General features: G+C 40.6%; 1 protein-coding gene across 5 annotated transcripts in view; it reads right to left on the bottom strand.

The window, feature by feature from the left end:
- SPEF2 (sperm flagellar 2) overlaps window positions 1-15,553 on the bottom strand; it is a 151,332-nt gene that overhangs the window by 73,427 nt on the left and 62,352 nt on the right. For all 5 annotated transcript variants that reach the window (XM_019531951.1, XM_019531952.1, XM_019531948.1 and 2 more), the window contains 5 exons: window positions 14,872-15,058; window positions 14,293-14,464; window positions 10,807-10,929; window positions 9,327-9,465; window positions 8,076-8,305 (listed from right to left, as the gene is read on the bottom strand). In XM_019531951.1, the coding sequence (XP_019387496.1) occupies window positions 8,076-8,305; window positions 9,327-9,465; window positions 10,807-10,929; window positions 14,293-14,464; window positions 14,872-15,058 (851 nt within the window). The remainder of the gene's footprint in view (window positions 1-8,075; window positions 8,306-9,326; window positions 9,466-10,806; window positions 10,930-14,292; window positions 14,465-14,871; window positions 15,059-15,553) is intronic.

The following is a 15,553-nucleotide window of genomic DNA, read 5'->3' as shown; positions in this document are numbered from 1 at the left end:
GGTGGCTAGGATCTGGAACCAACTTCCAAGAGAAGTGGTGCAGGCTCCTACCCTGGGGGGTTTTAAGAGGAGGTTAGATGAACACCTTGCTGGGGTCGTTTGACCCCAGTACTCTTTCCTGCCATGGCATGGGGTCAGACTAGATGATCTACTCAGGTCCCTTCCGACCCTAGAAACTATGAAGCTATGGCTGTGCAAGGGAAAATAAGAAGCCATTTTGCTTCCTACATAGCATCCACAAAATACCATTCCACAGATTTTTTTTTCAGATGATGGATTACAGATCTGCTCCCTGAATACACTTGCTTGACACTACACACTGACTCCACTCAGAGGCTGACATAGTCTGTGTTGTGAGAAGACTCTTCCTTAATTTATGGAGCTGGATTTTGCTTCTACAGACATAAGATAATTGTTTGGGGGACAAATTCTGTGTTACCTGTACCTGAGTTTCAGTCAGTGGTACTCTCTTACAATAGATATGGGGGAATCTTTGAGATGCTTGGGCTCTGCCTTGCCTTTGAGAAGTTCTGAGTAAAGTGTTAATGTAGATTGTCAGTTGTAGTCTTAACATCAGGCTGTTGGTTTCTCTTAAAGATCTACTGATAAGCTCTTTGTTTAAGATAGCAAAAAGTTAATATCCATTATCTGGTAACTATTATTCTGCCATCTAATCTTCTCCTTGTGCTTCAAGTTATCTTGATAGCTCAGATTTCCTTGATTTTTGTCAACTGCAACCAACAGGGGTACAGGATAGAAACTGTGTTAACTGTATTGGTTGAAAATGAAGGCTAAGTGCATTTGCCAGTATTGTCAAATAAATTCACTAGTTTCCATGTCACAAACTATTGCACATTGTTATGGATCTCATCTGTGGGTCAGGAAAGAGTGGGTGGGATTGTTCTTGATCCCTTTTCTCAGACTTTGCAAAGGGAAAAGTTTGACCCAGATGGTACAGTAGAATGCTCTTCCAAGCGTCTGATTTAAACTGAAGCATGGATGATACTGAACAAGCTGAAACTTAATACTGATATACTGAGGGATGGAGAAAGTAACTGGAAGACATGGTAAGGAGTGTATCTGCTCATGTATTTGAGATTATCCCATCTCCCATATTTGCAACTTGAACATTTGGTTAGATTCTTAATGACTGCAGGATGGCTACATTTCAGCAAGAACCAGGACTGCTTTCTTCTATTAGAAGCTCTGACTAGGCAATTAAGACCATTTTGTGGATGTGGATCTTAGTCACATGATTCATGCCTTTATCACCTAAAGGCTAGCTACTATAATGTGTTCTTGGCACTACATGTTAAAGCCATTTAATGTTGACAGAGATTCAGAAGGCAGTAGCCCAATTTTTGTGAGAAGAATATCTTGACTATTACACTAGTGCTTTCTTACCTGCGCTGGCTACCTGTAGGGCTCTACATTAAGTTTAAGAAGCTGTTTTTAATCCTGTGGGCTCCTGGCCACTGGCACTATCATAATATAAATAAATAAATAAATACTACTACTAATAAAGCCATAAATGGTCTGGAACATGCCTATTTGAGAGTTCACACCTATTCCTATTCTATGCAGTACTATTATTGTTGAGATCAGTGGAGGATCTTGAGCTTTGGCTTAAAAGAGATGGACCTGCTGACAGGGTAGTCTCGGCTAAGGCCTCTTGATTGAGAAACCTGTTTCTTGCTTGGTCTGCAACACCTTGAGTCTGATATGTTTCAAGACATATCACATTAAAAAGTTTATTTTCATGTTGGGGTTTTTTAGAGGCAGGTGTTGCTATGTTAGAGGCAACACTGAGGGATAGTGGAATATTCATTTCAATTTTTTTGCTACAAGGATTTACTGGCTATTAGCAGTACACCATGGAAATATTGCTTTGTCTTTTAAATGGCATAGGTGTTATTAAGGCCTCTATTATAGCTAAGTATGGGTATAATTTAAAAACAAAATTGTAAGATCCTTTAGGGATTGACCAATAAAGTCTGACATCTGGAAAATTTGCTTTATGCTGGCATGTCTACACATGCATTTACCATGCAGTAACTTAGTGCACAGTAAGCAGTTTTAAGCCCGGTGTCTACACATGTAGGCACTACAGTGTAGTAATGCTGTGTGTGCACTGACTTGGGAGTAATGTTGCTCCCAAGTTAGTCCACACAAATAGGGTTACTGTACAGTAAGGCATCTACACATGCCTTACTGCACAGTAACTACTCAAGGGTAAATTTGCTACCTGCATTTGCAACCCGAGTTGGCATAAGTCATCTGTACTGAACAATCATGTCTGGTTAGTGTGCAGTAACCTAAGTTACTACACAGTAATGGTGCAAGTGTAGATGCACCCGCTGGTGATACTAAATTAATACCAATAGTCAGGTATTCTGAATAACACCATGTTACATGCACAATACCATATTTACTCAAATACTCAGATGACCCTGAATATAAGATGACCCCCAATAATTAGATTCCGTATTTGGACAATTCATACATATGTTATAATTTTCCAGGTATAGAATCAAATTATCTGTGGTTTGCCTTTAATTGGACCTAACCCACTGCTGCAGCAGGGAAAATAAATCTGGGGAGTCAGCTAGCCCCCTTGCCTTCTGGCCCACCCACCTGTTCCCCTTGGAGCCCCTTCCCCCCCCACTTCTTACTGTCAGACTCTGTTCTCCCTGAGCACTTGGAAGTAAGAAGCAAATTTGAAAACCCTGACCTTGAAATAAACATAATATACCATACAGGCAAATCTCTATAGGTACCTGCATATTTACTTCATCTAAAAATTGATTCATTTCACCTTTTTTTCTTTAAACTGCTGCACATTTTAGCACAAGATCTGCATAAACACACTTTTAAGCAGTGTACCTTCTTATATATCATACAAACTGCATGATACTAGTTTAAAGCCAAACGGCTCATGATTTGCCATATAGTTTTTTAAGCTGAGCCCCAGCAGGGTCAACCATGGTGACCCCACAACTCAGCACTGCTCAGTATGCGTATGTATTCCAGATCCTCCCACCCCCCCATAGTATTCATGTGCTGATTAGCCCCCGTTTATGATTGAAAGTGGGTGTTGTCATGAATTCTGGGATCCTCCAAAAATGTATATGCAGATGAGGTATAGGACTGCCTGGTCCAGCTCCACTTCATGGAGGGTGTGACCACACAAATCATATGCAACAAGCTGGGGAGGGGGAGGAGGTGCGGCAAATGGTTTCTGGGTGAACTGTTTGCGTCCCAATTTGGTGATGTTTGCAAGACACTTAAAGCTCAGTGATCCAGGCTAGTGAACCAGGCTGACTTGGATAAGCTTAGGAAGTGGGCGGACACAAATCTGATGACGTTCAATACTGATAAATGCAAGGTACTCCACCTCGGGGGAAGAAAAACCTGCAGCATACTTATAGGTTTGGCAGTGCTACACTTGCTAGCATCACTGCTGAAAGAGATTTAGTGGGTCATGATTGACCACAAAATGAACATGAGCCACCAATGCAATGTTGCAACTGGCAAAGCAAACAAAACCCTAGCTTGCATCTGTAGATGCTTCTTAAGTAAATCTCAGGATGTCATCTTCCCACTGCACTCGGCCTTGGCAAGGCCGCACTTGGAGTACTGCATCCAATTCTGGGCTCCACAATCCAAGAAGGATGTCGAGAAGCTTGAGAGAGCCCAGAGGAGAGCCATGTGCATAATCAGAGGGCAAGAGAATAGGCCCTATGGAGAGAGGCTGACAGCCATGGGACTCTTCAGTCTGGAAAAGCACAGGCTCAAGGGGGACCTGGTGGCTGCCTGTAAGTACACAAGCGGTGTTCATCAGGATCTGGGAGACAGTCTGTTCACTGGAGTGTCCCAAGGAAAAACAAGGACCAATGGTCATAAACTCCTACAAGACTGTTTTAGGCTGGACATAAGAAAAAATTCTTTACTGTCTGAGCCCCCAAGGCCTGAAATAGACTCCCTCCAGATGTGGTGCAGTCATCTACTCTGGGCTTATTCAAGAAACGCTTGGATGCTTATCTTGCTGGGTTCCTTTGACCCTAGCTGACTTCCTGCCCCTGGGGCAGGGGGCTGGACTTGATGATCTTCGAAGTTCCTTCCAGCCATAACGTCTATGAAATCTATGAAATCATGAAGAAAAAGGAATCACTAGACATGCAAAAGAAAGGTGCAGCTCAGCTGCGGGAGTGAAAAAGCTGAATTTTACTCAATGTGGTGGCTTACCATGACTGGAAAAAGAGTTGGTACTTAAGGGAATTGTGCAATAGGTACTATCCACACATCTCATTCAGATAGGTTGTACTAACTTATCCTTGTGATAGGCTCCCAGGTATCTAGCAGGAGAACTAGCATCTCCTCAACCTTGAGTGACTCAAGTGTTAAAGGTAGAGGCCTGTCTTCCTTGCAATGCTGGCAAGCTGACCTTGCAACAGTCTCCAAATGTCTCCAAATGTGAGGATTTCACTATACACAATTTATGGTGATGGCGGATTGGTTTTGGGTGTTTCCTCTAGCTTGCTTCTTCAGCATTTTGACTAGGGACAAGCAAGACTAAGGGGTAAGCCCAAACCTCCAGGCCTTGGGCTTGCCACATGGGATGCTTGCCATGGATTTCAGAACATCTAAAGTCCAGGCTGATGAGTCTGGGAGGTACGATACTTGCCTGTGTTGGTGTCACACAGACTTGAATGATTGGGCTCTTAGCTGAAATTTGGAACTTAACTCGGAACTTATTTGGCCCTGGAAGAAAAATTTTACTAAAAAAAAAATCAGTATATTTGTCCAATGTGGGCCATGTGTTTTAAAGTCGTGTTTGGTGTTGGCTGCATTTAAGCAACTTCATAGTTGATTTCCATTAGTGAGTACATGCTGGTCTTGGCAGCAGTTTAATGATAGCCAATGTATTTAATGAGGTTTCCCTGTTTGTGAATGTAACATGACAGCCTTTTTCCCCCCATGCTGATTGGAAAAAACATTTTGTATTTGTGTAAATATGGTGCTAGCTATACTTTTAATTTCTACACAACAGTTTGGAATGATTAGATGTGCTCACACACCTCCACACACCCACGTTATAGATAGAATGATATGTATCTCTTTAAAGGAAAACTGTAAACATGTTTCTCAGCCAAAGAGAGTTCAAAAGGTAAGTTCAAAAGTATTTTCAATTTCTATGTAAACATACAGTGATAGGCGTTTCAACAAAAGGGACCAAATTCAATCTTAGTGGGCCACAGAGGGCTTCAACCAAGTTATATTAAGGGAATTTGATCCTAATGTTAAATTACACATCCTATTTCAAAACCTCCTACTGTTAACAATTTGCTAAAAAAGTTATGTAATTTGTGACACTAGCAGAAATGAATCTCTGTCAGATATTTTTAGTTATTTAGTTCTTTTCTATCTTGCATCAGTACTGGTTTAACTAATCAGCAGGAATCTGGGTTTTCCACTCGTCAAGAAAAAATGTAGATTTTCTCCTTTAGAGAAGAACAATGTAGATATTCTCCTTGAAGTTTTCCCTTGCAGGCTGGCAGTGTTCCAGCCTGCAAGGGACTGCTTGGGCCTAGGGGGAACAGGAAGAGGCTGATCAAACACAGGGGGTACCATGTGCATGTGTGTGTACATACACATGCACGTGGCTTTCAATACAGCCCCAGACAGCGCGGTGCACAACAGCTCCTCCAGTTGCCTGCAGGTAACTCTACGGCAGGGGCATAGGTGATGCATGGGGGAAGGCAGATTGAAGCGGTGGTGGTGGCTCACACTCAGCCCCCAGGATGAGGGAGGGAGTGGGGCAGGGTTGGCAGCTGGGGCTGGAGGCTCTGGCAGCTAGGACACTGCACAGAGCCTGAGGCTGGAATGCACAGCCGTGAGGCCCAGCCAGGGAGCAGGATGGAGCCATGGGCAGCTCATCCGGGAGAAGGGGCTAATGAAGTGGCCACCTCCCTGTTCTTTGCACTCCCAGGGAGGGGTTGGGTGCCACAGGGGATGTACTGGGGGGCACACGACTCCCAGATTTGTATGCCCACAGCAGAGCATAGAGGTGGAGCCTGGGGATGGGGGACAGTTGGTTGTGAATGAGGGGCACCAGCAGGGCTGGGTGGGATGGGAGGCTACAGGTTGGGAGTAAGAGGCACTGGTGGGGACTGGAGGCTGTGCATCAGGAGCGAGAGGCACTAACAGGGCTGGGGGGGCTGTGGCTTGGAAGTGAGGGGCACCAGTCTATCAGGGCTGCTCAGCACCACAAAGCAGGGGCAGAACAGTTACAACTGGACCCACGTCCTTGTGAGTGAAGGAGGCAGGGTGAGCTCTGATTTTTTATGATAAAAAAACCAAAATCAAATGCCAAAATATATAGATATTTATAATTTATTTTATTATAATGATTGAGGCACTGGTAGGCTTCCAAATTGCTTTAAAATTATAAATATATCAATAAAACATTGCATTCAACTGTTATATACATAGTGCTGCTTCATTTTAGTAGCAGAAAAATGTAGATTTGGGGGTTTTTAGTCAGAATTTTGGATTTTTAAACAGAGAAAGTCAAGATCCCTGCTAATCCAAATTGGAAAAAAATATTAAAATGCCTAATCCATAAAACACTTTATATCATTCTTGAACCAGAACTAAATTAGCCTGGAAGCTTGATCATCATCTTGGATCTAGGATTCTTATACTTTCAGGGTATATTTACACTTATGGTATGTCTACACTGTTGAGCTTACATAAGTACCAGGTACTGCCCATGTTTTGTTTTTAATTACCCAGGTATTGTTATTAACCTTTTGAATTTCCACAGACAAAAAACTGACTCAGATTTTGTGGTCTAAACAGGAAAATTGGTATGGCTGGAATATAGATTAGAGCCCAAGTTCTACTTTAACCTAAGCTGTGAAGTACCCACTTTACTGTAAGGCCATGTCTAAGTGAAAGAACCCCCCCAAAATCTACTGCAGGATTATTGATTGCATGAAGTTGTTGGTCGGCTCCAATGTAAAATTTCCTGTGGTATAAACTATAATTGCATCTGCTAATTCAGACAGAATTGAGCAACATTCTCATCTCCAAGCAGTGTAAGACAAATAAAAATAAAAATAGATAAAGATAAAAATAAAAAAGATATAATTGCAGTGTGTTTTCAGCATCAAGTCAATTTGTGTGCTGGAATGGAAGGATGGGGATGCTGCTGGGGACTGGTTCCCTCCTGGCCACATGGAGAGGGCATAGTTTATTCCTGAGCATCATTCGATCTCTCTTTGCTGCTCAGCCAAAAGCTAGAGGTTTAAATCTGTCACAGTCAGTGGTAAATTAAATGCAGCTTTTGGCTGAATAGTTGATCCAAAAGCTGTGACAGGGTTAAACTTCTAGCTTGTGGCTAAGCAGCAAGGGGAGGACAAGTGATGCTAGGATTTGGCCATAACTCTGGAAAAATCTTTTTTTTTCATTCTACCTTCCCAAAACAAAGTGCATGTCTTCTTTAGGGTCATGTGGTATATGATAAACTATGTTATCTGAGTAAACGCTTGGAAACTGGCTTTTGGCAGTGTTCAACCCAGAGGTGGGTTGCAATACCTTTTGACAGAGTACTAGTTGCCTAAATTATACTATTTATAATAGCATGGTACTCATCAGCACTAAGCTGAGAAGCATAAGGTTCTTAAAGACTTCTAGTTGGACACAATTCTTGGCTCATGACTTTTCAGAATTACATTATGGATGGATACTACATAAAAGCATATATAACACCCAGATAGATAAAAAAGAGTGAATAAAAGTTGCCATGAGTTGTTAGAAGGATATTAAATGTAAGATCCCAGATCCAAAGATTTAACAGCTTACTTGCATTTAAACATTTCACATTGACAGGAAAATGAATGAATAGCATTATGACTGCTCTCTGCAACAATAAATGTATCTTTACTTAGTGGTACAAATTTGTGTAAATAATGTTATTGCAAAGAGGAAAAATGGCTTAGTAGTGTCTAACAGTTGAATCTTGATTAGGTAGCTAATACACATTATGAACATATGAGAATATTTTTCCCTACCTTTAGGTGCCAGCTGCAGAAATTGCTTGTGGAGCATGCTAAGCTGTGAAGTAGTTAAAGCACTATTTGCAGATGTCTCTGCAGGTGGAGGGTGTGGTTGAGGGACAGGATCTGGAATTACTTTTACTTCACTGCTAATAAAGAAGTCTGTATCCTCTAAAACCATTTCAAATTGGATTTTGGTAGAACTTTCGATGTGGTAGCGTGCAACCTCAGTTAATTTTTCAACACTGTAAAATTGAAGTATAGCAATTAGGATATTAAAAATATTAAGTAGTAGTGACTTAGGGTAAGGTTTGTAGATCTTTCATCACTTGCAGGTTTTCTTAACAAAGCACACATCCTCTATGTGAATCAAGGAAAAGGAATGAACCTCAGGAGGCCTGTTCCCAGTCCCTACAATATCTTGCTTCTCTACTAGCAGCATGACACCATTTGTCACTGCTTTGTGGGCTCCACATAAAGGGGAATCTCATCTATAGAGGGGGCTTGATGGAAAGATGACACAGACATAGCCAGAATATGCTGGGTGATGGCTACCTGTTTGAACACACCATCTACCCACTATTTGCTCATCTCTTCTCCCTGTTCTCTCTGCTAGTGTACACTCCTGGATTTATAGAGCACTTCCCACAGGAAAAGAATAATACTGGTGTTTTGACATATGAACTCTGATTACAGGTGGGAAAATATGACCAATACACAGAAGATCCCTTCTTCATAATTAAAGAGGGTAACAAATATACTCATATTTGTCCAAATCTATTTCCTCCTTAGACAGTGCAGACTAATTGTACCAGAAAGGATACCTTTTTCTTTTGTGATCCTTAAAATATCTCCTGATAACTGCTACACATACAGTGGCAGAAACACTAGGTGGAGAATTCTGAATGGGAAAAACAGCAAAATGACCCCCAAATTTCAAAGTACAACTGTTCTGATACAGTTTCCTAGGAATAAATTACAGCCCTCTACCAGGATTCATAAGTCTGCTAATTCTGTTTTTTAAGAAAAGACTAAGATTAGTTGTGTAACACTTCCATGGACTAATTTTCCAAGACATGCAGCACTACTGGAAACATCAAGTGTTAAGTCATAGGATCAATATTAGCAAATTAAAAGAATAATTTTAACTCATTTTTAAAAGTTACTCATGCTTACCTTATCTGAACAATTATCTTCCTCAGCTTTATTATAGATTTTTTTTCTAAAGGGGGCACACGTTCCACTTAAAAATTAGGCATATATTACCTGGACATCTCTGCTAGAAACCTGGCTCCAAGCCATTTTTCCATGTCTTTGTAAGTTTCTTCTGCTTTTCTTACTAGGTCTTCAACAAATGCTATTGCTTTTATTTTTATCAGCTCTAGTCGAGATTTTGCAGCTTCCTCTGTTTAAACAGTTATTTCAGAATTACTAATATTTATACAATCCAAAGCTATTTGTCAAGTTTAGGCACTTAGAAGTTAAGCACCTACACCTGATCTTGTGTGTAAAAAAAATACCTATTTAGGTTTCTCAAATTTTTGTATTCCTTTATATTTTTCAATGTTCACTCAATTGTCGAATTTTACAAAATGCACCCACGGTACAGATCAGAATATGAGGTTAAAGAAATGTTAACCAAATTGATGTATAGACAGGAGATGACTTAGTCTTAAAAAATAATAATATGCACCAAGATTCATATAATGCCCTGTCACAAAAGTGTTAAGCATAATGATAAATGTATATAAGAAGAACAGTGTGAATTATTTTAAAACATTTTCCTTGGACCTCAAACACAAGATCATACAGAAGTAAGGCTGGAAGGAACCGCAAGAGATCATCCAGTCCAACCAATTGTACCTGTCTGTGCCCTTGGTAGAGCACCACGCTTTAACCAACTGAGCTAAACAGCCACTGTTTGAAAGAGGAAGTTCATTATTTAATCTCTAAATCATATGAAATTACAGTCTGGCAGAGAAAACCTATTTGGTGCTCAGGAGGACAGGATTCACAAAAGAAAATTTATGCCAGATGTAAGGCATGTTCATTGTTCTGTTCCTGACATCCCACTGAAGTCAATGCAAGTCTTGACACTGACTCCAGTAAGCATTGGAAAAGGCCCCATAAGCACAACTGTCTTATATCCACAAAGTTGTACTTATAACAATTTCCACTTTGTGAAAATGGGCAGTTTAATAGGGACTGAGAAAATATTTCAACTCTACTGAGGTCTATATTTAAGTTTGTTTTCACTGAGAGAGTGAAGGATGGAGGCAATACACAGGATCCTGGGAACAGAGAATTATCAATATCTTGAAGATGGGTGCAGAGTGGGCAAAAGAGAAATAAACTGGGGTAACGCATATTGAACAGATAAGCGTAGGAAAAGGCTTTGAAGAAAAAGGGAAAACCAAAGATGATAAACTCAACTTTTTTAGAACTTAATTGTACATACTATAATTTAAAAACTATGGTTGCTAACAACTTCAACAGTTAAAATAGAAACTCTTACAATTATAGTCCTTACTTTTTTCCAAAGCATTCCCCTCTTGGGCTGAAATTTACTTCAAAAATCTATACACAAAAGTGAACTTATCTGGAAAATGTGAAGCAAATCCCTTCAAGATAATCTCTGAGATATAGGAGAAAGCAAAAATACACATTTTTTGTTCAAATACTACAAAACGTTTACTAGTAAATAACGATCCATTCCTACAATGTACTAAATGAAATGGCTATATACCTTCAAGTTCAAGGGCCCTAAAATATTCCCGCCTCATTTTATGCTTCAATTCTTGTTTCTTTAATTCTTCTGGTGTTAATGGAACAGGAGTGGCTTCAACCACAGGTGCTGGAGAAGGTGCTCCTACAAGAAATAGAACCGTTTTATCAAAAAATAAAATGTTAGGATGCGTACACAGCACAGTACAATTTGATTTACAGGAAATAGATCCTTTCATGTTAACTTGATATTTTTTACGAGATGAAAAGTTTGCTTGATAACATACCATACTTAGATTTTGGTCAGGAATTTGATTTAAAACTATATGACATCCTGATTAAAAAAAATGAATCATATTCAAAATCAGTTTAGCATGTATTAAATGAATAATATTAAATGAATAAAAACCAAGAAAATAATCAAGCTTAAAATGTTATTCTCAGTGGGGAATCACCATCACATGGACAAGTCTTTATGGGGGTGCTGTCTGGTCAAAATGGTCCCTTCTGGCTTCAAAATCAAGTAATCTATAATCAACTGCAAAAACACACAGTACCCCTGCATGGCAAATCTCTATCTTGGGGCCAAACTGGGAGATACAGTAAATAGTACTTTACTTTTACTAATGATAGTTTACCAACCTAGTACTTACACCAGTAAATACTAGGTTGATTAATCAGCATCAGTTATCACCAATGCAGTAAGAGGATAACACTGCAGGAGGAAAAGACAGATAATAGACGAGAAAAGACTTCCGCCTCCTTTGTTTAATTTACTGCGTTGCCAGATATGACTTGAATCTGAAAGGATTATCTGGCAGTGCAGTAAATTAATCTATCTTGCCCAAATTGCCATGCACGTGTAGACAGTGATGCTTTACTGTGCAAAAAATTAGTCTGCTGTGCAGTAAAATGTCTTGTGTAGATATGCCCACTATGTCCAGTTCCAGTCTGAGGGAAGACACAACACCAGTAGTGGTAGTACCCATTGTTTCCTAAACAGTCCAATTGTTAGAGCACCCACCTTGGAAGTGGGAAACCTGGGTTTTAGGTGTCTTCTCACCTTGAGGGGAACAGAACTCACATTTCCTACTTCCCATACTACCTCTATAGGCTGGTTTGGGTGAAGACCCTCCCCATCTCTTCTGTTGAAGCTAGGCCACTGGGTAACCCAAACTGCCTGATTCATGTATGGAGCCAGAGGGACAACAAGCAACAAGAAACATGATTGTGTAAGCCTAATTGTTATAACTAGTCCAGGCATTGGCAAAATAGAGCCCATGGGCTAGCTGCACTGGCCAGGCACATGGCCAGGCAGATGAGATATGACCATGGTCGGGCAGGGAGGTGCGTCCAGGGCCAGGTCTGGGATCTGGAGCAGTGACAGTGCAGGACCAGGGCCAGGGCAGAGCTGCAATCTGTGCCCTGCACACCCCTGTCCATGGTACCACTGCCCATTGCAGGAGTGTGCACAGCAGACTGTGGTTCTACCCTAGCCCTGGCCCCACGCTGTTACCACCCCGTGTCTCCACCCCATGGTCCTGGCCTCACCTGCCTTTCCCACTCCCAAATACTGCTCCCCACACACCTGCAGCTCCATCCCACAAACAAAGTTTTGGTGAGCGTAACGGGGTAGGGGATGCTGATCTGGCCCGCAAAAGCTCAGCAAAATTCCCAATGGGGCATTCAAGTGCAAATAATTGCCCACCACTGTTCTAGTCCCTGTTGCCAGATCATTTCTATTTTTTAACCTATGATTATCTAAGATAAAATGCGTAAAGAGTTCTGGAAGCAAGCAAGAGAGAGCATGACTCTAACTTTGTACTTAGAGGATTCAGTTTGGAGAGTCGATCTTGATCTCTCCCCTCAAACTCTTTATACAATGGTGGTCAAGTGGGAGACAGGTACCTAGAGGTGCATCTACACATGCCATCAAGGGAATGTGATAAGCTGCAGCACAGTTTCCACCAGAGTTTATCATAGCACATGTAAATACTCAAACTGCTGTGGTTCAGGGTGCATGTGCAGATGCTGCATCCAGGACTGCAGCAGTCTGAGCCAGGGCGGAGTAGCCCTGGGCTGGGAGAGGGCCTGGGGGTGGTACTGGGCAGTGCTAGGGTTGGTTGGAGCACAAGAGTGCCCCATTATATGAAGCCCCATTATACGAGTCCACCACAGCAAATTAGTCTACTGAACAGTTAACTGCACGTGTAGATGCACCCTAGGGCTGCATCCACGCGAGCACAGATGTTTGTTTCCCTAGGGACAAGAAGCAGTGGTACTCTTTGTGCCGCTGCTACTTGTCCGTAGGGAATGACTGTGCAACAAACCCTTTGGTGTGTGACAGGTTACCCCGGGTAGGGTAGAGGAGGATGGGGCCAGCACCTGTGCTGGCCCCAGAAGCTTTACCTGGGGTCCTGGGGGCCTTGGGGAGCTGCAGCCATGGTGCTCCTGCAGCTGGAAGCATGGGCAGCAGCTGGACCATGGCTCTGGCAGGCCAAGCTCCAGTTTTGGACAGCATGTGCTGCCGCCATGTGTGCTACCCCACTTTCCCACATAGGTTTTTTTTGAAAAAACTCCATGTGCTGCAAGGCAGAAACAGGGGGAATGCCTGAATGTGCAGTGTGTGGCATCGCAGATGGGTCTGTAGCACCACATATTGCACGGATGCAGTTGTCTGGATGAAACCTAGGTGATCAAATGACACTGTTTATGGGCAGTGCTCTAAAGCTCGTAGGTAGGCACTGAAAGGACTTCGCTTAAACTGAGGAGCTACTCGGTTGTATGGTCTATGAGGTGCCTCTCAAACCAAACTGGACCAGACCAATAATTTCATTTTTAAAACGGACATATGAACATTTTTCTCCACCATTTGCTTATTCAGAATTTAATTTCTGTTGGACAGGGACTCTCGTATTAGTTGTATGCGCAGTACCTATCACATGGGGGGGCCCTGATCTTGCTTGAGATTCTTGTTAATCCTAGACTTAATTTTTATATCTTTTGTTTACATATTGTCAGATAGGTATGCCATATACACAATGGATCAATAAAATCCATCCCTACTATTATAATGACTGATAAATTACACTGGAAAGTAATCTTTAGCTGCTTTATATATTTGTCAACTATTTTTACTGTGATAAGTACTTGATAAGCTTTTACCTACATCAGGAGATTAAAGTAATCAAATCACTTTTTTAAAAAGTTAACGTATTTTGACACAAATGTCTTTATGTATTTTTCCAAATCAATACACAGAAAAAGAATAACAGTTTTCTTGGTGGTACTTTAAGATTTATCCCTAAATCTCCTTTCTATGGTTTATTTCAGTCAGTAGCATTCTATAGTCTTTGAGTTTCTTTGTCTCTGCATCTCAAAACATATCACTTTTTTAGGCTATCACAAGGAAATACAGAAAAGAATTAAACTTAGCTTTCTTTTTAATACACATGCACTAAGCTTTAACTTTTTTGCTATTTTTAAAAGGATCATATGCTTCAGTTACCTTTCTTTTTGGTGGGTGACTTTGGAGGTTGTTTCTTAGTATCTTTGGCATCCTTACCAGCTGCCTTCCCTCCTGTTGCCTGAAAGGATTTTTGACATTCCCTTTCTTTTATTTCTGTTTGCTGGTATTCTTTTTCTTCCTCTGTTTCTTTTGACTGTTTTTCAGCAGTTACCTTAAAGTCATATTCATGAGTTTAGTGTAATATACAGGATTGATAACATACAATTAATGATTTGAAGCATCTGTCTTTCATTTCTCACTTGTGTTTACTGATGTGTATGTGAAATAAATGAGATATTTTGATTTGTGAATATTATAGCGAGCTGAGATGTGCATTCTGATTAGGTCAGAAAACAACTGTTAAAGCAAAAAAAAAAGGAAGAAGGAGAAGGATGAATATCATAAAGAAACAAATGGTTTAAGAACCACAGGGAGAAAGGTAGGCTAATCCAGTACCCCAGCAAGCCTAAATTCAGTGGAGGCTAAGAACCCGAGGAACTCAGTAGAGTTACTTTAAGGTTTTCACATTAGAGGATCTAACTACTAGATAGCCTTCAAGTTAAAAAAAGCATGTCTTACCATATTTGATATGGCTAATACTGCAGTTTGCCACGTATCAATAATGAACTTCTCATCCATGCCAAAACTAAATGCTACATTTTCAGAAGAATTCTCATCCTTATTGCTCTTCAACTGAGTTCCTCTGCTTTTTGGTTTGGTGGTATTTATTTCAGGAGAAGGAGCTCTACGAGGAATCACAGGAATCCTTAAAAAACAGAAAAAACAAACAAAAGAAATAATTCACTGTCTTTGTCTCATAGCACATGTTTATGTGGTACAAAATAAATAAATAAAGGAGCTAGGATTCTACTTGGAAAATTTGTGGTAGCTATAGAAAAGGGAGGGACTTTGCCAGTGGTCAGAAGGACATGGTTTGTGAATATATATTTTATTATAAATAGTATTACAACATTTTAAAATATATTTAATGTTATGATCTTACCTTGAATACTGAATTGTGTTCTGGGACCTCTCAAGGTTGCTTTAATTTTGGTTTAGATATCCACAACCTAGGGGCTGTGGCTGTCAAATTTTAAATTTATCACTGGTCCAGAATTGAATGTTTAATTTCTAATTGTTATTAGTTGAAGGTTTGTTGAGAAATAGTCACAATTTGAGGGAAAGAAGGAAACATTTCTATAGCAGTTCCTTTTGCATTGGGAGGTGTTCATGGTTTGGATTGTTAAAAAATTAAAAGTAG

This window comes from Crocodylus porosus, unplaced genomic scaffold, assembly GCF_001723895.1.
Source record: "Crocodylus porosus isolate Cpor-Errol unplaced genomic scaffold, CroPor_comp1, whole genome shotgun sequence".
NCBI lineage: Eukaryota > Metazoa > Chordata > Crocodylia > Crocodylidae > Crocodylus > Crocodylus porosus.
This window is presented reverse-complemented; position numbering and strand designations above follow the sequence as displayed.